This window comes from Lissotriton helveticus, chromosome 3_2, assembly GCF_964261635.1.
Source record: "Lissotriton helveticus chromosome 3_2, aLisHel1.1, whole genome shotgun sequence".
NCBI classification, from domain to species: domain Eukaryota; kingdom Metazoa; phylum Chordata; class Amphibia; order Caudata; family Salamandridae; genus Lissotriton; species Lissotriton helveticus.
In genome coordinates, this window is record NC_136062.1 from 170,226,737 (window position 1) to 170,254,733 (window position 27,997).

Genomic DNA, 27,997 nt, shown 5'->3' on the forward strand with positions numbered 1-27,997 from the left:
GTAGACCTTAGAAATACTTGCGGTGAATAATTTGTTCTAGGCTCCCCAGAGTATGAGGGTTAGTAACAATCTACTGAGGAAAAAATAATTTTAAAAAGCGAAATAGAAATAAACAGCTAGCCTCAAATAATCCTGTGTGACTAATTCTAGTAAGATCGTTGGTATCTCAACATACTCAGCGGCAGAATGTTTTTATGCTCACCCTGCCATGTATTATTGCCTCATGGACATATTAGTCCTACACTGGCCCACATATTTACTAATATCACTTCTCAGGCTAAACATTTTATTGTTATGTTTGGTTAGTGAATTCCCAAATGGAGATTCAAGAACACCAGAGATGCAATTCAAGACTGTGGAGTCGGAAGGCATGGAAATACGAAAGAGAGCCGGACGAAAGTATGTATCAAGTCAACTATATTCCTTATTCACATTTATCCTCTCCTAAACCCTGTGTGCACTAGAGACCATCTACAGGCCTAAAATATCGAAGTCAAATCATGACCACAAGGGATCACAGTCTACGCTTGCGATAAGGATGTCCCAAACATAGGATGCAGGCACAAGTAGTTGTATACCTTTGTCTCTTGTGTGATATATATATTCACTGAAAAAAACATAGGTTTCAGGAGTTATATAGTTAGGAATTAGTTTTTAAAAAAACCTTTGAAATTCACTCAAAAAACTATAAGTTTTAGTGGTGTTATAGTTAGCTGGACATTTTACTCATACAAAACCAATGAAATTGCTCCTATATAGTTAGTTGTACTAACTATATTTCGCGCACCCGCAATCCACTGCTGATGATGTCCCATATTAGATCATTCATGACATGGTTAGTGACATCACTGATGACATCTCAAATGACATCACTGATGACATCACTGATGACATCATCCAGTGAATGTGGTTTGCTTCGTTATTTAAATATGCATTATATATAAATAGCAATTTACATTGAAGAATGAGTGGATATATATAAATAAATATTTGGATGGAGGATTTAGTAGCAGTGTAATTGACTGTTTACTTGACCAATTTATAATGTCTCACTAAATATAGTGGATAGTGACTAAACTGTGTGAATATCTGTATCACTTTGTCAGTTGTTGTCTAAACTGATTCTACAGTTGGTTACTAGCTATGTGAAAGTCTATATTAGTTATTGATTAGTTAACTGAGTATTTGTATGGGAGTGTGAAATTGTGTGTGGTTCGGTGGGGGGTGTGTGACTGTCCAAAGATGTGTGAATAGTTGATTCAGTAGATATATGAAGTTAAAACTACATGTTCTAACAGTTTGGGTGAGGGAATCTCTTTATAGGTGTGGTGATGAGCAAATATATTTCTCAAAGGTACAGGTCCAACAAACTAGAAAAATAAAAGGCAGTGTATGTGTCAGTTGTTGTATATAAATAAGTATACATAAGACACAATGATTGTGTGAGTGACTGTATGGATAACTGTATACTTGTAATAATGATTTTATAATTCACTAAGTATGACTTACTATCTAAATGAATAGAAGAAGTGGTGTTTGTATAAGTGTTTTGCTAAGTAAATATGTAAGTATGATCCATTGTTTGCATAAGTGAGTAGGATGACTTCATATGTGAATAGGATGTGTGCTGTTGTTTAATGTCGATATAGATGTATAAGTATTTTTGATAGTGTTCTATTGTTCATTGACAGCATGTATGAGTGAATCCATAGGTAAGTGATTAGATGTGTGTATACATCTATGAATCACTGAGTGGATTTTTAGATACTTGTATTGCTGTGACAATGGATTTAAATATGATACTCTGTATTTTACAAACAGTGATGAAAAATTGTAATAGTGTATGAAAAGGTGTATGTGATTGTCACGTGGATGATGTCATCAGTGATGTCATCAGTGATGTCATTTGAGATGTCATCAGTGATGTCACTGACCATGTCATGAATGATCTAATATGTGACATCATCAGCAGTGGATTGCGGGTACGCGAAATATAGTTAGTACAACTAACTATATAGGAGCAATTTCATTGGTTTTGTATGAGTAAAATGTCCAGCTAACTATAACATCACTAAAACTTATAGTTTTTTGAGTGAATTTCAAAGGTTTTTTAAAAACTACTTCCTAACTATATAACTCCTGAAACCTATGGTTTTTTCAGTGAATTTCCAAGGTTTTTTTAAATGCTAATTCCTAACTATATAAGGCCTGAAACCTATGGTTTTTTCAGTGAATTTCAAAGGTTTTTTAAATGCTGATTCCTAACTATGTAAGGCCTGAAACCTATGGTTTTTTCAGTGAATTTCAAAGGTTTTTTAAATGCTAATTCCTAACTATATAAGGCCTGAAACCTATGGTTTTTTCAGTGAATTTCAAAGATTTTTTATATGCTAATTCCTAACTATATAAGGCCTGAAACCTATGGTTTTTTCAGTGTTTTTTAAAAAAAAATTGATTGGTTAACTGGCTTATTAAGTGTATCTTAGTGAATACATATACTAGCGAGTAATGTTTAAATATTTAAATATATGCATGAGTGATGTAATATGTGACGTCATCAGCAGTGCATTGCAGACGTGCAAGTTATAGTGAGTCCAACTAACTATAACGTGGGAATTTCAATGGTTTTATGCGAGTAAAATTTCCAGCTAACTATAACTGGTGTGAAACCTATGGTTTTTTCAGTGAATTTCAAAGGTTTTTTAAATGCTAATTCCTAACTATAACTGGTGTGTAACCTATGGTTTTTTCAGTGAATATATATATATATAAAATTTCTATGGCAAAATGAAACCCCTCATTTTGTTCCTTTTCAAATTAAATGTATTAAGTGTTACCACTTTATTCCAATCAAGATGACTTCAGGTGTGCCATACTTTTGTCATAAGTAAGACTGTTAGCGTTCTAGTTGTTCTTTAGAACACTCTGGGACAATCTGTCATTGGGCTATAGTTGGGCTACATCTGGCTGATATTTGGGCTACATTTGGGCTCTTTTGTCTCTGGTGGCTATCTTGGGAGACAGAATATCAGAATTTTTTTAATGAAATATAAGAGGATTTGAGAAGTCACTCAAAATGTGCCCTAATTTTTCTTTCTTCAGCACTAATCATAATTTCTATGGCAAAATGAACCCCCTCATGTTGTTCCTTTGCAAATTAAATGTTTTGAGTGTTAACACTTTATTCCAATCAAGATGACTTCAGGTGTGCCATTCTTTTGTCATAAGTAAGACTGTTAGCGCTCTAGTTGTTCTTTAGAACACTCTGGGACATTCTGTCATTGGGCTATAGTTGGGCTACATCTGGCTGATATTTGGGCTACATTTGTTTTTTTTTGTCTCTGGTGGCCATCTTTGGGCTACATTGGGCGACATTGGGCTACATTTGGGCTCTAACATATATATAGCCCAATGTAGCCCAATATATATTTTTTCAAAGTTAATTTTCGTAAAAACCACTGGAGAACATATCTTGAGACATAGCAAAGGCACATTGGGCTACCAGTCCCTACAATTTTGCCAAGTTTGGTGGAAAACCATTCAGCCGTTCGGGCTAAAAGTGAGTCCAACCGGCCTATGGAAATTAACATGGGGAAAACACGTTTTGGGACCCCCCTTTTATCTCTGCCCCCGCTTGACGAATCCCCCCCAAACTTTCAGGGAAGGAGCGGAGCGCCGCGAGTCAAAGTTAAGGAAAATTTCAGGAAGAATCCTCAACCGGCGCCAAAGTTATTCCCAATAGAATTTTGCGATTTCCCTATGGAAAACAATCCTAACTATATATACCTACTGGCTATCGCCAGTAGGTAATATATATATATATATATATATATATATATAAATATATATATATATATATATTCACTGAAAAAACCATCGGTTTCAGGCCTTATATAGTTAGGAATTAGCATTTTAAAAAACCATTGAAATTGCTCCTATATAGTTAGTTGTACTAACTATATTTAGCGCACCCGCAATCCACTGCTGATGATGTCACATATTACATCATTCATGACATGGTCAGTGACATGACTAAACTGATTTACACTAAACGTGGCATGAAAGTAGAACTTTACTCATAAAGCTGAAGAGAAAACTAAAATTGGAGCACTGTACAGCATCAAAGGCAAAGATATATTCAATCAATGTTTGGAGGAGACACTGGGTATGAGAGTGGCAGTGGACATCTTCATGATGTCGTGTTCTTTGAAGATGTGGTCCTTCAGCACTTTCCTAAATTGTATTTCACTTGTCATGAAGGATACTGAGATAACAAATGTCACCATATAATATGAGTACTACGTTCATAACTTCCCTTTTCCAAAGTTTTACAGTCAATACTACTCTCACTTTCTGAATTATGAATATTTCTGCATTTTGAGTCATCATCCAGAATTGAGAATTGCATCTACCTCATCATTTTGCTTTAATTATTTTGTGTGTTTCCCTTTTCTAGGAGATCCTATCAAATAGCACATTTATACACAGAAGCCAGGAGAGAAACCTATCCCAAGAGTAAAGTGGCACAAAAAATCCAGCAATTTAAACGCTTCATTGAAAACTACCGCCGTCACATTGTGTGCGTAGTCCTGTTTTATGCCATCTCGCTTGGACTGTTTGCGGAACGAGCTTATTGTGAGTATTTCGTGCTTTCGGGATTAGTGTTTCGGGAGTAGGGAGTGTAAAGGGATCAAGACAGTGAGAAAGAAAGAAGGGGTTGGGAGCATACAGAGAAATGCAGAGTCCTTTGTACTATGCCTCATTTTGGACAACTTAGTTGTCCTCAGTTGGATTAGGAGTAGAGGGACTAGCAGCTGTCTATCTCACCAGCAGCAGGATTACAGTATAATATGGATCATACACCTCTTTTCGGTCCTAAACACTGCATGGTCTTTGTTGTACCATTTGTGATTTCGAGTCCATTGTCTCCCCATCACTCTAAGATTCATGGATAATGACCAAGCCACCCAGTTTACCTTGGAATTTACCCTTCTGGATTTTAGCAGTCTTGGTTTTAAAGTATAAAGGGGCAAATATTAATGTTTCAAGCTACACTGTACTTGAACTCTTGCACCCAGGACAATGATTCATGCCTTCAAAAGTACACACATACACACAGTGTTAGCAATGCATATGTATGCCTTTAAACATATAGAAATATGTGTAATATATATATATATATATATATGGATTGGTGTTTATACAGAATAAATCTAGCTGGGGATAAACACTGTACATCAATGAGGGATTGAGAGACAATGCAAGACCAGGTACACAAACTGAGTCTTTAGATAGTTGAATAATGCAGTTACATATAATTATCCAGGGAATTGGATGCGGAATTACTGACTTCCCCAGTAATTCCATATTTCTAAGGTAACCCTTAGGATTTCACAGCTAAGTCCCATGTAACTCTGGCCCACTACTTTTGGTATCAGTAACTCTAAAGGGCTGAAGATACTGGGAAGATTAACGGTCCACTAATAATGAGGGCCAGTTTTTCTTAAGAACTGAAGCCATGATTGAAACCCAGGTCATATATATTCCTAAATCACCATATAAGCCACATCCCCTCCTACCCGACAACATGAAACAGCGTATCCCTACTACTCTATAGATAGATAGACAGTTAGAAGTACTGTGGAATAACAATACTCTCCTAGCATAATTTAATTATTTGTCCTATTTTCTATTCTCTATTCTATGTTTTTGTTTCCTATTGTTATTGCGTATATTGTTTTATTATTTTTAGTAGAAATAGCTGAATGGCAAATTTAACATATTTCACTTGAAGTGGCTTCTTAATACCATTAACATTGCTGCTTTCCCTGTTTAGCATCACTCATCGGAATGTGTAAAGCCTGCCAGTACTTGTTACTAATGCACAATGATTTTGCAGAATGTATACCACTATGCGTTCATAATGTATGCGTTGTCATCATGACATTGGGCCATCTCCTTGTTTGCAATGTTTTCTTGTTGCTGAGCATGCTTTGAAAGTGCAAAGCAGGAAACTTTATAACTTTTGCCATATGTACAAAACCGTTTTTGAGGTCGCAAATGTCCTGATTTTCAGCATCGGGCTGTTTGCAACAGCAAAAAAGTGTTTTAAAATGTACAAAAGCCAAATTGTAATTCAGCAACATTTTATCGAATCGTAATATGGTTTTGTGAATCGGTATTTGGAAGGGACTTGTTTAGGGCTTCCCTTCCTGAATCACAGTGGTATTTATTATTGTTTCGCGACCACATCACGGTCACAAAACATTCATTTTTTATTGATACCTCCGAGGAGGTGGTAACCATTTGCAAATGAGAAGGGGTCCCCATGGGACATTTTCCCCTTCGTTAATGCTGATACAAATATTTTTTCCAAGTAGGCAGTGGTGCCAAAGTTTTTGCTTTTAAATGCAACGGGCTGCATTTTACTAAAAATAGATTGGTTTATTAAAAATCAATAACGTACATGATAGTCTGCTGACCCCAGCACTATCCCTGTGATAGCTGCAATTCTTAGTAGGTCACAAAATGCGACATACTTCATTAATATTCATGAGGTAGGTCAATTTGCGACCCACTAGGAAGTGCTAAAGGAAACTCAATGTGTTTCATACCTTAGGAATAGCAATTTCCTAATTCCGATTCACAAAAAATCACAATTAGATAATCGCTATTCTTAAAATTTGTACATATGGCCCTGAATCTTTTAACTTAGAACAAGTACCCTAATGTTTTAGATAGAGAGTAGCTAACAACTCCGAAATAACAATAACTACATCTTGTGTCTACTTTTAAGAGATGCCTTCTTTACATTGAACAACTTATCAACAGGACACGTTCCTTTCAAGTGGGGTCGAGCGTAGTTGCATACTATTGATTGTCTATTGCAAGGAAAATGGTAAAACATTAAAAAAAAGAACACAAATCCACTTAGTGGGTGCCCACGCCAAACATACAGCAAACATACAGCTAGTAACGCAATGGAACGCAGCACCCATATTGGTTCATTTCCAGGGCGGGTATGACTGCTATCAGTGCTGAAACCACATCAAGGATCTGAACATCACTGGGAATTAGTATTTATACTTGAATGAATGAATGAATGAATGAATGAAATCCGATTTATATTGCGCAACTTAGCCCCACGGGCGTCAAGGCGCCTAGTCTAAAAAATATCCACAGAGCAAGCTTTATTGATAAGCCTTAATAAAACACCACGTTTTTAATGCCTTTCTGAAAAGAAACAGCGAGGGTTGTACCTTAATGTCGGAGGGGAGGACATTCCACAGACGGGGGCCACGGTGGCAAAGGCCCTACCTCCCCATCTGACTTTCTTACTACGCGGGATGCATAGAAGATTCATATGGGAGGATCGAAGGCTCTTACTAGGAGAATAGGAAGTTAAGAGGGCACCTAAGGCATCTGAAGGTCCTGCTTGTAGTGCTCCGAAAACCAAGCACAGAATTTTAAACACAATTCTGTGCTGGATCGGGAGCCAATGGAGACTCTTCCTGGCTAGGGTAGCGGAGAAAGACTTAGGGACGTCCCACACAAATCTCGCCGCAGCGTTCTGCACGCTCTGAAGGCATTGAATAAGGCCCTTATTGATATCTGCATACAGAGCGTTGCAGTAATCTAGTCGGGAAGACACCAACGTGACTACGATCTGTTTACGTGCCTGAGGGGAGAGATAGTGGACAATTCTCCTCAAAATCCTGATGACCCCCCAACAGGTGGCCACAGTTCGATTTACCTGAAGGTTCATGGTCAACGAGGTGTCAAAAATGACACCAAGGTTCCTGGCCGAAAGCGATGGTGTAGGACAAGCTCCCAACTCACTGGACCAAACATCCTGGTCCTTACCAAAGATCAGCACCGCCGTTTTGTCGCCATTCAGCTTCAGGGAGTTTCGAATCATCCATTCTGCAACTACTTGCATGCAGTTCCTGAAGCTGGATGCAGTGGTGCTGACCGAGTGGGCCAGGGACACCATAATTTGTGTATCATCTGCATATGATACAACCTCCATCCCCTGCGATTTACCTAACCTGGCAAGTGGGGCCACATAGATTTTGAACAGGGTCGAACTTAACGCCGACCCTTGAGGAACCCCACATTGCAACGGTTTAGCAGGGGAGAGGAACTCTCCAAGCTTAACCCTCTGCTCCCTGAGTACTAAAAAGGAAGACAGCAGGCTAAGCGCTGGGCCCCGCAACCCTACCTCCCTCAGACGAGTTGTTAAAATCGAGGGAGATAGGGTATCAAACGCTGCCGTCAGATCTAGAAGGACTAGCAGGGTGGACTGTCCTTGATCAACCTTAGTTCGGATATTATTCATCACCACCGTAAGTGCTGATTCCGTACTGTGTGATTTCCTGAACCCATGTTGGGACTGGTCCAGGAAACCAGAGGAATCGAGAAAAGTGGTGAGATGGGAATTAAGGTGAGATTCCAGCATCTTAGCAGGGGCAGGGAGCAGGGAGATAGGCCTAACATTTTTGAGGTATTCTGGGTCCAGGGTAGGCTATTTAAGAAGGGGCTTAACAATTGCCTTTTTCCAAGCTGCCGGGAAGGTACCCTGAAGGATAGCGCCATTCATCACCTCCAGTAATGGTGGTAACAAGGCATCCTTACAGTCCCTCAGAACTTTTAAAGGGCAGGGGTCCAAAGGAGAGCCCGACTTTGTTTTGTTCAGCAAGGAATCAAGGTCTTCGATGGTAAGAAGGGGGAAGACCGTAAGGGTCTTAGCCGAGTCTCTGGACCAGGGCTCTATGCTATCTTGGATAGAACTAGAGTTATCATCAAGAGTCGATCTCTGTGCTTCCAGCATGATGTAAATATCCACAATTTTAGAGGGTAAAAATTCAGAGATACTGTCGCAGAGATCTTGTGAGCCTACCACTGGGTCCGGTTCCTGTAAGGAGCACAGGGAATTGACAATCTTAAAGAGCTCCCTAGGTGAAGTAAGGGACATCGTGCGTTTTGAAAAGAAGTCCTGTTTTTCCTTGATGATCGTCGCCTTGTACTCTCGCAGTAACCGCTTGTGGCAATCTCCTTCAGCCGGCTCCCAGGATTTCCGCCATTTCCTCTCCTGCCTCCTACACTTCTGCCTCAAGAGTCTCAAGGACTCTGTGAACCAGGGGGCAGAGGGTTTAACCCTTGCTGAGTAGCAAAGGGATGCAGGAGCTAGAACATCAACTGCTCTCAAGATGGAATTATCGAGCTCCTGTGCAGCTGCACCGGCGTCTCTGGAAGCCAGATCGGCCACAGATCTTAGTAGGGGGGCAAGTGCCTCATTGGTAATATTCCTAAGGCATCTCTTGGGGATTCTGTTAGTGTAAGCCTGGGAGGTCAGAGGTCCTGGAGAGAAGATCAACTCTAAGGGCACGGCCAGATGATCAGACCAAACCAGTGGTACAGGGGGGCCCGAGGAGAGCCTGGGGTCGTTGGAAAACACCCCGTCCAGGATATGCCCTGCCAGGTGGGTGGGGCTGGTCACCTGCTGAAGAAGACCACAAGCCGTGAGAGGGTCCGTCAAGGAAAGAGTGTCTTTAGAATTCAGGTCATCAAGATGGACATTTAGATCACCTAAAATGGTAAAATGAGGTTTACCAAAGTAAGGTTCCAGAATTCTAAACAAATCATGACAGAAATTAGATCTAGGGCCCGGGGGTCTATAGATAAGAAGACCCGTAAAGGACATCGAAGGCGAGGAAGATATGCAGAAATACAGGGCTAGGAATGGGTCAGAGAGCTCAGAGAGGACTTTAATGCGACATACAAGAGAGGATTTATAAAGAATCGCCAGTCCTCCCCCTCTGCGTTTTACTCTATCAAATCTATGTAACGCATAACCTTCCGGGAGAGCATTCAGAAGATCCGGACCCGACGAATCCGAAGCCCAGGTTTCAGTTATAAAAACCCATGAAGGGTTCCTAGCCGAGACAAAGTCATGGAAAGCAATATTATTTTTGATGAGTGATCGAGCATTAATTAAACAAAACGTTTCCGAGTAGAGGGGGACCCCATCAATAGAGGGGGCTTGTAAACTTCCAAAAGCAGAAATAAGTGAAGGGTCACTATAACAGGTACGGCAGAGGTAAGAGCTGACCAGGGTTTTAGGAGTAGATTTATGGCGACAAAGTAGGGGAGAGGGTTTCAGAGCTGTCAGATCAGCAAAGGAAAAAACGCGGACTACCTGACCGACTGCCGAAGAGACATCATCCTCCCCGCAAGGCTCGTCCAGCAGCGGGTTCTGAGCGCGGACGGGCGCAGACGGGCAGAACTCTGGCATACCTCCGGCAGAAATCCGGCAATCCCCCTGCGCGATTCCGCTGCGCGTCAATGTGACCTGCTTAAATACCCACCTAGTGTCGTGGTGACCACTAGACCGTCACCGCGTCTGAAAGGCGCCGCCGTGCGTACCTTTACCCCCCCAATATGGCCGCCGAGAGCAACTAACTCGGGAGTGCCGGAAACGGGACCCGCCAAACAGCGGTGCTTTGTACAATTAAGCTGCAGGTGAGTGGGCAGTATGCATTTCTAACATTTAAAAGGGGGCAAAGGCAAAAGAAAATAAAACAAAAATATCGAAACGGGAATATTAAAAACCTACAATTAGGCAAGCTTATGGAGATTCACCAGCGCAGCGCGCTCAGCTAACACAAACTGGGCTTCTCCCTAGATTTACCCTGCTTAAATACCCGCCCAGCGTCCTGGTGACCACTAGACCGTCACCGCGTCTGAAAGGCGCCGCCGTGCGTACCTTTACCCCCCCAATATGGCCGCCGAGAGCAACTAACTCGGGAGTGCCGGAAACGGGACCCGCCAAACAGCGGTGCTTTGTACAATTAAGCTGCAGGTGAGTGGGCAGTATGAATTTCTAACATTTAAAAGGGGGCAAAGGCAAAAGAAAATAAAACAAAAATATCGAAAATGGGAATATTAAAAACCTACAATTAGGCAAGCTTATGGAGATTCACCAGCGCAGCGCGCTCAGCTAACACAAACAGGGCTTCTCCCTAGATTTACCCTGCTTAAATACCCGCCAAGCGTCCTGGTGACCACTAGACCATCACCGCGTCTGAAAGGCGCCGCCGTGCGTACCTTTACCCCCCCCATTATGGCCGCCGAGAGCAACTAACTCGGGAGTGCCGGAATCGGGACCCGCCAAACAGTGGTGCTTTGTACAATTAAGCTGCAGGTGAGTGGGCAGTATGAATTTCTAACATTTAAAAGGGGGCAAAGGCAAAAGAAAATAAAACAAAAATATTGAAAACGGGAATATTAAAAACCTACAATTAGGCAAGCTTATGGAGATTCACCAGCGCAGCGCGCTCAGCTAACACAAACAGGGCTTCTCCCTAGATTTACCCTGATTAAATACCCGCCAAGCGTCCTGGTGACCACTAGACCGTCACCGAGTCTGAAAGGCGCCGCCGTGCGTACCTTTACCCCCCCCAATATGGCCGCCGAGAGCAACTAACTCGGGAGTGCCGGAAACGGAACCCGCCAAACAGCGTTGCTTTGTACAATTAAGCTGCAGGTGAGTGGGCAGTATGAATTTCTAACATTTAAAAGGGGGCAAAGGCAAAAGAAAATAAAACAAAAATATCGAAAACGGGAATATTAAAAACCTACAATTAGGCAAGCTTATGGAGATTCACCAGCGCAGCGCGCTCAGCTAACACAAACTTTAGCTGTTAAAGTAGCCTGAATGGGGGTGAAGGTCTGGGTACATTAGAACTCGTAGTAAAAGCACACAGCAATTTTCTGCCAATCACATTCTCAAATAGACAGCTGATTAACTTTGTACTACTGACCAATTTATGTGGCCTTCAGAGGGTGCCAGAGATATACAGCATATCAGCTGTTATTTGAGTCAACTTGCAGGCTCCCTGTAGTAACTTCTGAGGTTTACTGTATGCAACATAAGTCACACTCCTGTCCTGCTATGATATCCCAGACAAGCGCTAGAATAATAGTTACAAAAAGCTATTGATGGCAAATAGAGCAAAATAACACATAGCAAAAAGTGGGGAGAGCTGAGATGTATTGTGTATTGTGTAGAGTGTTTAGTCCTTTACACGGAGTCAGTAATGTTCTCATATGTATTCAAGGTTACCTGTGCTAGGCATATGATGGTGAAATACACAAATAGTCACCTGATAAACAAGAGCAACAACAGTAATATCAACAGGTGAAACAAGCCTACCTTGAAGCTGTGATGATCAAAATGTTCTCATCTGAGGATTTTTGTCTGATTAACCTCTTTTGAAAAAAAGGAAGTCTCTATAACAAAATACCAAAACCAAAATATGGGATCTAAAAAATGTAGAATGTGTAGTTGACAAAGTGGGGATTTGCTGGGAAGCAAGATAGATTTGCTATGTTGTTAAAAGGGTTGAAACTCCAAAGGTTTTATAAGAACACGTTTTAGTATATTTTCATTGCTGTTTTGTGCATTTTGAAAAACTCGAGGAAGTCTTGTTTGCATCTGGAGAATACATAATTTGATCATTGTACTCTCCATGAGGTTCTTCTCCAAGTACAGCCTAGAGACATTCTTGTTGTAGGGCACAGCTTCCAGCAATGGACAAAGAAACTGAAGAGAAACCATGAGCCACACACAAGTGGCCACTTATTTGGATAAAAGTTACCAATCTAAAATGCTCAGCTTGCATATAGAAGTAAAATCTCTGTGATTGATGCTTGAATGTACCCACTTAGAAAAACTGTATTAATTATAAAGTTGTGTCACCAGTAGAAGTAAAAACAGTTATGATTCGGTGAGCATGTGTCAGTTAATTACTAGCCTGTGGATATTTTATTTAATAGGAAAACAGCTACTACGTGTCTCCAAATATAATATAAATTACTGCCTGGAGAGGGTCTTTTTTGTTTTGGCTAGAGATGATTGGAGCTGATAATGTGTCGTAATGATGGTATAATACTAGATAAAAGACATTTTATGAATATTCAAGTCTCCTTTTGCCCCAATCTTAAAACAATGTTTATTATATGTCTCCAGTATTATCAACCATGTTGGTTATGTGCCACCTGCCTGAGGACAGGTCGCCTGGCTAAAAGCTATTGCCTTAAGGACGTGAGGCTCACTTTTCTGGAGCCCCTATGGGAAGCTGTTCTGAAAATTATTTTAGTTTTTGGTCCCCTTCCCATGGCAGAGGCAAACATCACAAAACTGGATTTTATGAGACTAGAATCTACTAACCCTATGATTGATTGTCAAGGCAGAAACAGCTATGTCTATATTTCTGGGCAGAATAGTGTGTAATTCTCACACTGCCATAACTGCTTCATTGCTGGAGAGAAGTCATTCCTTTGGTTGAGTCATAAGCTGTTGGAAAATTCCAGATTTCAGTGGAATTCAGCTTCAACCCGCCTGCACCGTTATTCCAACACCTTTCACAAATACTAACAAATTCTAACAAACATCAAAACTAACCAGCCTCCAGAAATAACAAACACTATGCGCCCTGTAAGTGCTGAACCTAAAATAAGACCCCCATGTTGTTTCCTCAGAATGTTCCCTCTGCCTGTGTGCAGTCATCACACTACCCAATATTACTCTCAAGTAAAAGCTGAGGTTGTGTTTTCCTCCAAGCTAGAAGGGGTGGCCGTAAGGTAGACCACAATGGCCATTACTTTTGAAATGCTTGAATAGGAGGTGCAAAGAACGGCTCCCAACATGATAGCCCCCAGCACTAATCCAATGAAAGATTTGCTTTAAAAGAGTAAGGCATAAGCTGGCGGAAGCATTCAGTCTTCCTGCTCGGGCATGTGAGACGGGGCAACTTATTTTAGTATAAGGCACCTACAGGGCATTTCATTAAAGCAGCAGTACTACCAAATGAATGTCAAATTGTTGACATAGAAGTATATCATATCATGTACAGCTCTCCCTCATTATAAACTTAAAGAGAAATGTGCATTTTCCTGGTTAGTTCTAATTTTTCAGAGTCCCAGTTACAAGTAGTAGTTAAAGAACGTGCATATTCTTACAAGACAACAGCCATTACCCAAGCTGATTAACACAACATTAACTAAGCAGCAAGGTCGGACACCTCAAAAGTTGATATTTTAAACAATATAAGGGACATACTGAAGATTTCTTCACTTTTATGCTAAAACAGTGTACACTTATAGCAAAGGGACCAGTATTTAGCGCAAAATCAATTGTGCACATATTAGGATCCAGCAACTGATAAATAGTGCCAAAACAGACACACTTGTGGTCTGTTGATGTTTGTAGCACTGCTGCTTTAAGCAATAATGACCTATGGGGAAGGCATTCTGCGGCAAAACATCCTTAGAGTGTGAAACTGAAAATGCCTGGTTCCAAGGTCATTATTGCCAATCTAAACCATTAAAAATTAGCAAGGTAATATAAACCAGAAGAAAGTTTTAAAATGAATGACTAGCAGTTTAAAACTGAGTTGGCTTGGATACCTCTTTTCTGGCAGGTAATGCACTCTGCACTCAGGTCACTTGGGGGCATCTGGTCTATCAACATGCGAGATTCCACTCTCGTATCAACCACATGGGATTGAGCAGAGGAGCCTATGAACTGGACCAGATCGAAAGGAATGGAGAACATCCGTCAAGTATTTTGCATATTTTAAAAGAGAAAATCATATCCCCTACCCTAAACAACATTGTAGCTGTAGCTGCCCTGAGCCTGGAGCCAGTGCTTTTACTGACCTCTCTCAATGTTGCGTTTTCCGTCTGCAGATTACGGCTTTGCATCTCCACCTACTAGTGTTGCGCAGACCACGTTTGTGGGCATCATGATCTCTCGGGGAGCTGGAGCCACCATCTCCTTCATGTACTCGTACATCCTGCTCACGATGTGCCGGAACCTCATCACCTTCCTGCGTGAGACCTTCCTGAACAGATACATCCCTTTCGATGCAGCAGTAGACTTCCATCGCTGGATTGCCATGGCTGCTGTTGTCTTTTCAAGTAAGTTATGAGTGTGTGCAGATCACTGTCTTTTAGTATTCATGATTTCCTCCCTGACAGCAAAATGTTCAACCAAATTAAATTATTTCCCCCCACAGTGAGGATTTCGGTAGCAATAATTTTGCTCACTGAATAATAGTTTATTTTCATGTTAATTTCTTCCATATAATGAACTGCCTTTTAGGACAAAATGTGGTGAAAGTTGTATTGCCAGCTTCAATATATCAACTGATTCCCAAACTTCATAATCACATTTTCCGATTATAGAGCCCTGATTTCATTATATTTCATGTTGCTGCTTTGCATGCAAACACTTTCTCCCTCATAAAAGTCAACACAACACTCCAGGATAGTTTCCAAGTATGAAATTGTCTTGGAAACATAATTCATCCTGACTTCATGGCAGCCTCTTGCATGTTCCCAGTACTTAGAGAAATGACTCAGAAAGGTTTAGCTGGTTGCGAAACACTACATTCTGTGTTTCTGCAACAAAAATCTTATGGATTATGTTTACTTTCTTTATTGTTGTTAAATTACTTTATAAAGACTAATTTTGCCTGTAAAACATAGCACAGATTTTAATTAAGCGTGAAAGGAGTGTCAGTGTAGAGTTTACAAGATTAGTTAATGTTTGAGTAATGATGAAGATGGCAGCCTCCAGTAAACCCAGCACTTGCAAGTGATCCCTGGTCAAAACCAGGGGGCAGATTTACAAGCACCTTGTGACAACTTTACCCCACCGTTGCATCACTTCTGTGACGCAGAGGCGTCGTAAACAATGCACAACGTTGCAACATTTTTCCAACGTGATGCATCTAGGGAGATGCGTCATGTTGTAAAGCTCTGCGTTACATCATACCTGTATCAAGTATAATGTATGCAGAGTGGGCGTTCCCACGCTGGAAAGTCTCGTAAAAGTGATGCATAGAAATCTACAAGATTTGACTGAGTCACTTTTACGACACCACTGGTTCAAAACCTTGCGCCTGCTTGCAGCAGGCGTAACGAGTGACATTATGTTAGGAAAAGGCATTCCTAACCATTGCTGTAGTTGCCTCATACTTGTGACATGACTCCAGCAATGCGCTGCCCTTACGCCAAACAGATGCATCACGCATCTGTCTATCTTTGAGCCACTGTGCGCCACATTATAAATGTGGCGCATCCATGGTGGTCAAGGTTTTTTTTACGTGTCACAAATTAAGTGGCGCATCCCATCTAATATGCAGAGATACGCCAGTTCTTTTAAATCTGCCTCCAGAAGTCTTGTGTCAGAACCAGAAACTCCTCCTAAATAACATAATTGAACCTAAGCCGTGCTTTCGAAACTGTGTTTATGCTAAGTAGCTCCTCTTCAAGGGAGATTTGGAACCAGTACATCTTTAAAATAATACATTTGTGTCTCAAGTTCTACTTAAAATATATGAGGTTTACATCTCTTGTATCTCTTCATCAGTGAGTCCTTAGATAGATTTAGAAGTAAGAATGGGAACATACAGGACCATCTTTGTATCTCTCAGGGTGCCCCCTCAAATGCAATATCAATCTGAAATGCTGACAGTTTCTAGTTTGTTCTTATTCCCATTCCTCGCCACCCCTGTTAAAAGAAATAAAGGTGCTGATTCCTTTTTATTGTCAACACTTGATTTTGGCTGAATTGATCACAGTCCGAAGCTGGCACCATTTAGCCCTGGCAGAGAATTGAAAATTTGCTAACATTCGTGCCAAGAATTTTCAATTCTATTAAGGACAGGAGGCAAGGATTATGCTTTCTCAATTTCTTTACTGAGAAACACAGCAGCCAATCAGTACGCAGTAAAGAAAACAACAACTACATTACCCAGAAACCCAGGGTAACCATAGAGTATGATAATGTATAAATAGGGTCATAGAGGTGAACACTTCCTCTTTCTTTGTCCATAGTCAAGTAGTAAAGGATCCAACATAAAACTGAAACAATCCATCAAAGGAGTCCCTCGGAGAGGTCATTAACCGGCTGAAGTGGGGAAGGAACCTCCCAGAGCCACAGGAACAGCAACAGACCCAGCAGGAGAAGAAAGTCACGGCACACATCATTTAAGGTCGGAGCCTGAGGAAATAGATAGAAGCCGTAAAAACTGTTCCCCAAAGAGTTGAATACAGTAATCAGGACAGGGAGGGAAACATTTCATAAACAGTAACCAAAAAGGTACAGCATAAATGCAGTGAGCATAATATCAAAACAATGATGAAATAAGGGTGGGATAATCCTCGCCTCCTGTCCTTAATAGAATTGAAAATTCTTGGCACGAATGTTAGCAAATTTTTAATTCAATGGCAGGACGGAGGCTCCGATTATGCTTGTTTAAAGCTTCGCCACCACAACAGATGCAACATCTACAATAGGTTTAAAATAGAAGGTCTTGAAAACCGACTCAGATGACCAATCCGCAGCTCTCAGGATATCATGAAGACTGGTACCCATGGAAAAAGCCTTTGAAGCCATAGCTCCTCTCGCAGAATGGGCCCCAAAGATGGAGATATCAATGCCCGCCTCCTGCATCAGCCAACGTAACCAACGTGCCAACATAGCTGGAGAAACAGGCTTGAAAGGCTTCTGTAAAGCGATGAGCAATTGACCTTGTGAATCAGAACGAAAAGGTGCAGTGCTACCCTCATAATCCTTTAGGCATTGGACTACACACAACTGAGGGTTGTGGGGAAAGCAAGGATAAGTAACCGCCGCAGTATTACATTTGGTTCGCTTAGAAATGACAAAAGAGACACCCTCAGGAGAATAGGTGCGACCCGCGAGATCCAAAGCTCGCACATCAGACACTCTTTTACAAGAGACCAAACACAGAAGCATAGTAAGCTTAGCTGAGAGTTGTTTACGGGATAAAAGAGTATTGGAAGGCCAATCAGATAGAAAACGTAAAACAATAGAAACATCCCAAAGGGCAACATATTTGGGGCAAGGAGGTTTTACCATCCGGATGCCCCACAACAGTTTCGATATTAAGGGATGTTCTCCCACTAGTTTGCCATCTACAGGAAAATGACCTGCAGAAATCGCAGAACGAAAGTTATTAACCGTTCTGTAAGCTAGCCCAGAGGATGCCATGGAAGCTAAAAAGTTAATGATCAAAGAGAGATCCGCTGAAACGGGATCCACCGATCGCTGTGGGCACCAATCACACCAACGCTTCCAACTTGATTTATAGCGCTTATGCGTGTTGGGGGCCCAAGCCTCCTTCATGAAGTTGGTAGCGTCTCCCGATAAGCCCTGGATTTTCCAGCGTTCCCCGAAATTCTCCATGCTACTAGCAGGAGTTGGCCCGACATTACCAGAGGATGTGGCTCCCGAAGAGGATCCAGCAACAGGTTCCAAACCTGTGGAAGGAGGAGCGGTGACGAGCAACTCATCTCCAGAAGAACTGGAAACCACGCTTGAGCCTTTCAAAGAGGGGTTATCAGAATGAGTTCTGACGAGAAAAGACGGGCCCGGGCTAGAACTCGGGAAATCATGAGGAATGGAGGAAATGCATAGCATAGCAGGGGAGGCCAGACCTGGAGAAACGCATCCGTGGTAAGAGCTTCCGGATCCGGCCTCCAACTGTAGAACTGGGGAACCTGGGCGTTGAGGCGAGAGGCAAAGAGGTCCAGGTGACAAGTCCCCCAAATGCGGGACAACTTGCGAAATAGACGAGGGTGAAGCCTCCAATCGCTGAAATCGCGCAGATGGCAAGTGTTCCAGTCCGCAGTCAGATTGCGGGAGCCCGGCAGGTATTCGGCAATAATCGTGATCTTGCGGTCCAAGCAAAGGTGCCAGAAATCCTTCGCAATTTCCGAGAGAAGTCTGGATCTGGTACCCCCCAGTTTGTTCACATAACGAACTGCCGAGACATTGTCCATTCGGAGAAGAATGCAACAATTCGTTTGGAGAGGAGAGAGACATCGAATCTCGAAGGAACCCGCCAGAAGTTCCAGGCAATTGATGTGGAGAGACAATTCCTCCGGAGACCAATGACCCCCTGTTGACACTGAACCGCAACGGGCTCCCCAACCCCAGAGGCTGGCATCTGACTCTATTACAACATCAGGAGTCCTCCCGAAGAGCGCACGACCGTTCCAGGATTCCATGTGGTCCAGCCACCACCTCATCTCTGTCCGGGCTTCCTCTGAAAGAGGGACATGATCCGAGTACCGAAGACCCTTCTGAAGATGACGGATTTTTAGACGCTGAAGCGCACGATAATGTAATGGACCCGGAAGTATCGCTTGGATGGAGGAAGAAAGAAGACCCACAATCCGAGCCACTGAGTGCAAAGAGACAGTCTCTTGAGCGAGAAGTAACCTCAAGTCCCTCTTGATGGATCTGATCTTCTGTCCTGGCAGAAGTAGCTGACAAGAGAGAGAATCTATTTGAAAGCCCAGAAAATCCATAGTTTGAGATGGAGAAAAGTTTGACTTCAAGGGATTTACTAGAAAACCCAAAGATTGTAGAAGATCCACGGACCATTGCAAGTGTGATTGAAGAAGAACAGGACACTGAGCCAAGAGGAGAATGTCGTCTAGGTAGACGATTAACCGAACTCCGCGTGATCTCAAAGATTCCATCACAGGACGAAGGAGCTTCGTGAAGCACCACGGAGCGGAAGAGAGGCCGAAAGGAAGGACTTTGTACTCGTACCTTCTGTCCAACCATCGGAACTGAAGGTAGCGCCGATGAGGAGCGTAAACTGGAACCGAGAGATAAGCATCCTTCAGATCCAGTCGAACCATCCAATCTCCCTCTCGAAGAAGGTCTCGGAGAAGATGGATGCCCTCCATCTTGAAATGACGATAGACAACGCCACCGTTGAAGTCTTTTAAGTTGAGAACTAAACGAGACCCTCCTCCTTTTTTCTCCACGAGAAAAACGTTGCTTACAAATCCCTGAGGATGAGGAAACGTTGGAACGATGGCCCCTTTGGCCAACAGGGAAGAGATTTCTGTGGAGATAACCTCCTGATCTTGTCGGTAAAAAACAAGAGGGCGCGGCCGGACATGCTGGTGAGGGCGAGAGTAAAATTCTATTTTGTACCCCTGTACCATCTCCAGCACCCAGGCATCGTTTGAGATCAAACGCCAATTGTGGAGAAAAAACGGAATCCTTCCCCCCAAAATCACATTGGAAGCGAGAATCAAGCTCACCTGAGGCGGAAAAATCAGGACGTCCTAATTGGCTACTGTTGTAGCCGCCCTTGCCATACTGTCCTCTGCCTTTCCTGGAAGGGTAGAACGAAGATTTGTTGGAGGAGTTGCCTTGTCCTCCTCTGTGGGACTTATTCCCCCGTTGAGCGGGTTGATCTGACCCACGGCCGGACGAACGTCCCCTTCGTCCGGCCCTGCCAAAAACCGGACGGAAAGCTCGTCGCAGGTTCGCTTGAGCCTTATCAAGGCCGCTGAAGGTCTAAACAAACTTGGTCAGTTCCTTGAGAAAAGGAGCCCCGAAGAGCAAACCTTGAGGCTGAGGGCCAGATTCTGACGTCGCTAAATCCGTGAGACGTGAATCGAGCTTCATCAAAATGGAGCGCCGACGCTCCTCCGACAAAGCACAATTAGCATTACCCAGAAAACAGAATGCCCGCTGGGACCAACCAATTAATTCCTCTGGGTCAATTAGAGTGCCAGACTCTTTTGCTCTGTAACCCAAGTCCGAAATCTTTGTGAGTGGGCCCAACAAATCTAAAAGTTTATCTTGGCACGAACGCCAAGACCTATCCAAAACTTTAGTAGGATCCTTAGAGAACTTACGCAAATATGTGACCATGGTAGGGTCGACATCAGGCGTGGAAGCGAGCTTGTCGGAAAGGTCAGGGCGAGGGCATTCCGAGCGTAAACGAGCTCGCACATCCTTCTCAAAAGGGGAACGGATGTGGGTTTGGACATATTCAGCCACCTCGGGAGATGGCAACCAAGCAGAGGAATTGGGGTGAATGATGTCCGCAGGATTGAAAGTCAATACTTTTAGGGAAGATGGTGCATCTACATAGTGCTCTTTCCGAGATTTCTTGGATGGAGGAGGCCTAGCAGACTCAGAAGACGTGGAAGAAGAAGAAGATGACCCATCATCTGTGTCGGACGGAGGGTCCGAACGGGCAGGCGCAGCACGCTTCTTAGATGAAGGAGCAGAGAGGGTTTTGGCCAATTTGGCAAATTTAGATTTGTGTGGATTTCTTGGCGATTTCTTGCTACGCTTAGAGGCAGGAGGCACCCAACCCTGTTGGGCTGCATAATCAGTGAGATGTTTTTTCAATGGCGCAATCGCCTGAAATAAAGCTTGGCCCATAAAATCATCAAAGGATGCAGAAGGCTCACCCTCCTTCATCTTCTTCATCTTCCTCATCATAATATTCAGCCATGATGACAAGAATCACCAATTAATGCCCAGAGGAAGGAAGGAGTAAGTTTTGAAGAACTTATAAATGGCAAAGCCAACTTGGGGGAGTGGTACCCCTAGTGCAAGTCTTTAAACACCGTCAAAACCTGACCAAATACAATTAATTAATTGTGGAGGGAGGACTCGCACTGAATATCAGCAATTCAGCCACTCTAGGCAGAGCCTATTCAACAATTTATACAACCCCCAATAAATTTGTTGACGGAGGGCGTCAGGGAGCTCAAGCAGCAGCAATAGGGCAGGCGGTTACGAGCACCAGCTGTATTTTCCGTCTTTGGCAAAAGCCGACTGAGGTAAATGCACGCCTTCGTCTGGCGGTCAATAAAGCCTTCGCGCATGCGCAAAAGCCGCTGCCGAATAGGGAGAGACGCGCGTAAGGAAGCGCGTCTCCCCCAGCTCCTACTCCCGCTCCACACTGCACAAAACAACGCGAAAACGCGTTGAATACACACCGGAGGCGAAAACACACGCTCCAGAACCAAGTCAAACTGCGACACAGCAAAATGAGGCCAACGACCTCAAAGGAACGCTAAAACGAGGTCAGTGACCACTAAACAGCACGCCAAGCGTCGAGATAGAGCGCACACAGCGTGAGAATGTTAGACAAGTAAACGTTGCAAAAAGACAATAGTTCAATGCAATATAAGTAATATAAAAGGGTAAAGGCACTTAACTGGCTGCGAAGCAGCAAAGAAAGAGGAAGTGTTTACCTCTATGACCCTATTTATACATTATCATACTCTATGGTTACCCTGGGTTTCTGGGTAATGTAGTTATTGTTTTCTTTACTGCGTACTGATTGGCTGCTGTGTTTCTCAGTAAAGAAATTGAGAAAGCATAATCGGAGACTCCGTCCTGCCATAGAATTCTAAAGAACCTTACAAGTGACTTATGTAAATTCAATGTTCATGTTTAACAGCTAATATTACTGAAAACAACTGAGAAAAGGGCTTTTGTCTTGTTGCATGAGGTACGGCTATAGAACCTGCCAGTTGCTCCTGAGTTGGAAGAACTAGTAACATTTGACAAATTATACTAGATTGTAGTGTTTAGTAGCATTTTATTCCTCCCATTCTCAATTATCAATATTTCATTAACATGATTGCACAAATGAATATCAACATGAACAATATCGTTCTATACTCATATCGAGGACAGAAGATCAAGGGACAGAATATAGAAAGCTAAAGGCATAAATGGAGGTATAGATTTACTATTCCTAAATCCATTCCTACTTACAGCAAAGGTACATATATGTGGTGTTAGGTGTAGAAACTCTAGACTTACTTACCTGTCAGTATTTCGTATTCTATATTCTTGCCTTGATAGTCCGTCCCATTGATAGTGTTAAGGCAATCTGGGGACACACCATTAAAATATTGTCCAGCAATGTGTCGTTCTTCAATTCAGGTTGACATCAGATTGTAAGTGTGATCATAGGAAATTCCATTAGATGCTGCATTAAATTGGCAATAAATTCAGAGACAATCACTGTTATATAACTTGTTTATTTTCTTTTTCGCTGTCACATATTATTGGGTATAGCTGTACAAACACTTTTTTTGTCTTGGGTCCTGTAGTTCTTCACACGGCTGGCCACGTGGTCAATGTGTACATTTTCTCGGTCAGCCCTTTGAGCCTCCTGTCATGCATGTTCGCCAACGTTTTCACCAATGATGGGTAAGAGTTCACACTTTTTAATGGATTCACAATGTGCTAGAAGTCGGTGGGATTTTGGGGCCCTAAGCCTATTGTTTGGACGTGCAAAAGGCCACAACAGGGGGATGTCACAGTGAAATGGAACTTGCTTTGTTTACAATTCTGTTACGAACACTCTTATTTAGTGTTTTTTAAGTGGTGTATCATTGGATCCCCTAAAAAAATGTTCTACTTTGAAATATTAGCCCTCACCCTCAAATAGCAGCATACTTCATCATCGGGCTCTACGTCCAGATATTGTTCGTGCTGCGGTGGGCTTAATAATGCTAGTAGGAGCACTTATTATACTGTTTCTATCTAGTGATTTTTTATGGAACTAAAGTTGCCTTGGAGAAAACATTCAATAATTCATTGCATTCTGTTTTTCTCAATAGAAAATAAAAAAACCTGTACAAGTGCATAGAAAGTGAAATTATTATCCCAATGCCCTATCTAGTCAATATTCTCATGGGATCCAAACATACAACACTTAAAAACCACCAAATGGGAGCGTTCATATATTACTATACTGTTGGTGTGTTAATTATTTCTTAGGAGAGATGCATTGGTAAGCTTTTTCATTCTCTCCTCCTCTCCTTTTCTTGTATGCATACAAGTCGGCTGCACCTTAATTTGTACTAAAGTAGCATAGAAAAGACCAATTCCTGGAAATGGAAGCCCAACTCTACTGCACTGCTTCTTTTCCTCGAAACCTTAAAAAAATCTGGTTTTGACTTTAGGAGATGTACTATTGAGTGCAAACAGGGTCGGCCATAACTCTGGTGGCACCCGGTGGGACAATATTTGTCAGTACCCTCCAATGATCTCCTTCTCCACTGATTCCCTCACTACCACCCAACAGTGACTCTCAAGTCACCATAACCACTCTCTCTCTCTCATGTATTTCTTTTGTTTTATAGCACCAGTCATACCAGTGCAAGGTGTCAGAGCACTTTACATCACATACACATTACACAGGCAATGAATCATAAGAGTGTAAATCAGTGTACAGGAAATATTACATCAGACAGAGGACAACAAGGTGTAGGAGTCACAATTCATCCTTGCTGGAAGACAGTATAGTTTAAGAGTGCTTAGTCTGGAGTAACACAAAATCAGAATTTAAAATGTAAACACCATGGTTGGGGGATGTCTTTACTAAAATAATTGATTTCTACCCAAGTGAACCCTTTATGCAACATTAGAATAATGAAAGTTTGGGGGAAATCATAATGCTCTAATCTATACCATGCAGTTTGCTTGCAGTTCTTTGATGAAAGTTAATAGCTCACTTTTCTTTATTAGGATTTTAGGTCACAAAACTGAAAGTAATAAGAGGGGGGCTCTTACAAAAGTAGTAACCCACTGGCCTATTTACATTGTGTGCTCTTTGTGATTTGCATGATACACGTGCTTTGCAGCAGGCATTTTATCCTTCTGCGCTACTTTATGTTGAGTCAAATCTACCACTAGACAAAACGCTGATCTCTCTGTAGCAGGTCCTCTCTGCAGCAGGTCCATCATTCACCAGAGTTATCTTGACATTTTTATGATTGCCTGAAAATTGCTGGAGCCAAGAAACGCGGAAGCAGGTGCCTTTAAAACCATATTGTACTTGAAAACAAGCCCCCCATCCAACAAAAGCCAGCGCCGCTGAGGTGGCACCGATTGCACCACCCGATAGCTGGTCCTGAGTGCAAATGTACACTCATATGCCAGTTGTGCAGTACCAGCCGGCACAGGGAACAACAGTGGGTGGGGCGGGTGGGCTGGCAAGTGGACAGATGACGGGATAAGGAAAGTAAAATAAAAAAATGACTAAAATGACTTACCTTGCGCTCAAATTTGCATAACATTATAATATAAAAGCAGCTTGCAAGGCTGGTCTGGTTTTTAAAAGGGCATCAGGCATCAGAGCAGTGTACACCCTGCCCTATTACATAAGAGGGATTTATAGATAGTTTGAACCCCCTTGCCTTGATATTCACTAGGGAATTACAGGGGTCTGCCATTTCCAATTACAATTATACCTAACTACGTACTTTTAATCAGAGCAGAGGCCCTGGGTCTGGTTAACAGAGCCCAGGGCACAATCCGAATCAGAAAACCAGCACGTAGTGGAGTCAAAAAAGTGGGAGGTCACTGCAAACAAGTCCTGATTTCACATAGTTGTCTTTATTTGTGTGCGTTTTGTCAACAACGCTGAATGCATTCACTTTTCATTAAGTGCTGCCAGATACAGTGAGTATAAGCACACTCTGAGTCTCTTACTACACAATTGGATGATGCTTTGAAACGTAGGCACTGTTCAAAGAGATGGGTCTTTAGTTTGCCATTCTACATGCTCGTGCTCCCTCCTGCAACAGCACTAACCTAGGACTTTTCTCACAAACAATGAATATTGTCACAAGATGGCTTCCAACATATAACCTCATTTATTTACTAATAGTTTAGTACAAATAATGTCATTATATCCTGTTTTTATTTTGGTGTTTTGTATTTATTTTTTCTTGAAAATTAGGGAAATTCTGCACACTCTGGGCTTCATTATGATCTGCATGTTAATTCCTGTAAGAGCTGGTAAGAGGAGTTAGAGGAAACACTGTTACTCTGTCGATCCCTTGGAAAAAGGGGAAATTACTAGGAGCACTATAAACCGTACTTCTGCTTTCCCCTGTCATTCCTCAGGGTATCCTCATAATATTCCACTGCATCCCTAGTAATTCCTGTTCCTGGAATTACTGTTAATGTTGGTAGAAATAATTCTAGGGTGGGGGAAATGGGTCAATAAGTAGACCCAATGACAGGGAACCTATAAGGACACCTTTAATCTTCACATAAGACATCTTCCAATGGGGAATATCCATAACCACTTCATTGTATTTGCTATCATTTGCATCCAAAAACATGCTTAACCACCCACTTGAGTTTGTTAGGGGAATCCTGTCAAGAGGCTCTGAATTTGCACCTACTGGTTCATGCAACAAAAATGTTATTCACTGATGAGTGGATCAATGCTTTTGCCTTCAGTAGTATTGCAATTGATAACAAAGTCTGAACACAGCCCCAGGAGTGTTATAATTCAATACACAAGGTACATGACTCTTCTGTGGAGATATGGGAGAAATAACGAAGCCTTCTTTCCTTCCAGGTCTGACCAACCTCAGAAGTACTACTGGTGGTTCTTTGAGACTGTTCCTGGTAAGTCAAATGACCTAGCTGTGCAAGCATAAAAAGTATCTTTCAATGGAAGTAAAAGCTATGATTTTATGAAATGAGCATATTTGTAGAGTGTTTATACCACCAGTAGGGCACGTAGCAGAAAAATTAATGACCACCAGAGAATTACATTTTCCGATGAGACCAGCAGAGTCCATTGTAAATTCAGCTTTGAAGGAAACATTATTATGGTTCCTGTGATCATTGATGTGCCACAGCTTATAAAAAAAGGGTTTCTTCTGTATTACATAGAAAGTTACTATCAGTGTAACATACAATGTTATTTAGAATAAGGCATTTTCGATTTCAGCATTTAGCATAGAACGTACATACTCAACAACTACTAAAACAGAAATTAAATGGGTTGAGCAGGGGTTTTCTTCCTCTCCCACTAAGCTGATTTGAAATGTTGCTGTATTAGTTCTGGAGAAAAATATCTATTTCTCCCCGAAAATATACCAAATGTCTGAGCTTTTGGTGTAGATGAATTATTTCCTATGTACTTTGGATATTGGATATATTCGCAGTTTCTCAAACATCTAGGCTAGCAACCCAGTTTCGAAGATGGAAAATGTGATAGGAGGTTTACTTGAAGGAGACCGATCAATCAATAACCTTAACCAACATTGCAATAATTTCCATGGAAATATCAGCATCACAATGCTTACTAGAGAATAGAGAACATGGGGCCATGTTCATGAGAAATGTATTGTTATTTCACATCACAGTGTCCGAACCAAGCAGGATCTCTTAAAAATAGAGATATGTGATCAGAAAAAAATATATTACTTTTGAAAAAAAGCAGTATCAGAACTGATTGGGTACATTGTTGGTTTGGAAATGCCTGGTTTCCTTTTATAAAAATTCTTACCGGTGTAAACGTTTCAGATCTCCTCCTACATGTGCTCCCACTCCTGGACTGAAGAGTCCACCCATAGTGTAGAACATCAGGGAGATAAGGGAATCCTGTGCTTAAACACCTGGAGCCATAAACTCCTGGGAAAGAGACTCAGAGGTTAGATCCACTCTGTGTAGGCCTAGGGCCAGGGTTTTGCCCATGAAGTACCAATCAATTGTAGCACATGTATGACATTGTTGAAGTGTCACACCTGTTAATGTTTTGTTCCATTACAGGAATGACAGGCGTGCTCCTTCTGGTGGTCCTTGCCATCATGTATGTCTTTGCATCCCGCCACTTCCGGCGCATCAGTTTCCGTGGTTTCTGGCTGACCCACCACCTCTATGTTGTGCTGTATATTCTGGTAAAATGAATTGTGCTTTCTTCATTGCCAAACTTATCTTCCTGGTTTGTAATAAAACAAATATTGGGCACAGTGAGTGTTCAACAATCTGTGACATTATTGTGAATTACCAGCCCCCAGCAGATAGCCTTAAGATAATGCCACTCTCTGCAACAGTCATCCCCTCTACTTCTGTCTACCAGATATGTAACATGGACATGTATAAACTGGATGTGTGTTGTAACCTGCAGTCTGCTGTTTCTCATAGACCCTCATCCATGGCAGCTATGCCCTGATCCAGCAACCCCGCTTCTACTTGTATCTCATTGTTCCAGCAATATTGTATGTGGGCGACAAGCTGGTCAGCCTGAGCAGGAAGAAGCAAGAGATTGCTGTTGTGAAAGCAGAACTTCTGCCCTCTGGTAAGTGTTCC

General features: G+C 42.1%; 1 protein-coding gene across 1 annotated transcript in view; it reads left to right on the plus strand.

Annotated features, from left to right (window-relative positions):
• LOC144826534 (dual oxidase 2-like) overlaps positions 1–27,997 on the plus strand; it is a 193,696-nt gene that overhangs the window by 152,707 nt on the left and 12,992 nt on the right. Inside the window, exons 23-29 of the mRNA XM_078684965.1 lie at positions 307–399; positions 4,457–4,635; positions 14,752–14,982; positions 22,987–23,086; positions 26,256–26,305; positions 27,458–27,585; positions 27,833–27,986. Coding sequence (XP_078541091.1) covers positions 307–399; positions 4,457–4,635; positions 14,752–14,982; positions 22,987–23,086; positions 26,256–26,305; positions 27,458–27,585; positions 27,833–27,986 — 935 coding nt within the window. The remainder of the gene's footprint in view (positions 1–306; positions 400–4,456; positions 4,636–14,751; positions 14,983–22,986; positions 23,087–26,255; positions 26,306–27,457; positions 27,586–27,832; positions 27,987–27,997) is intronic.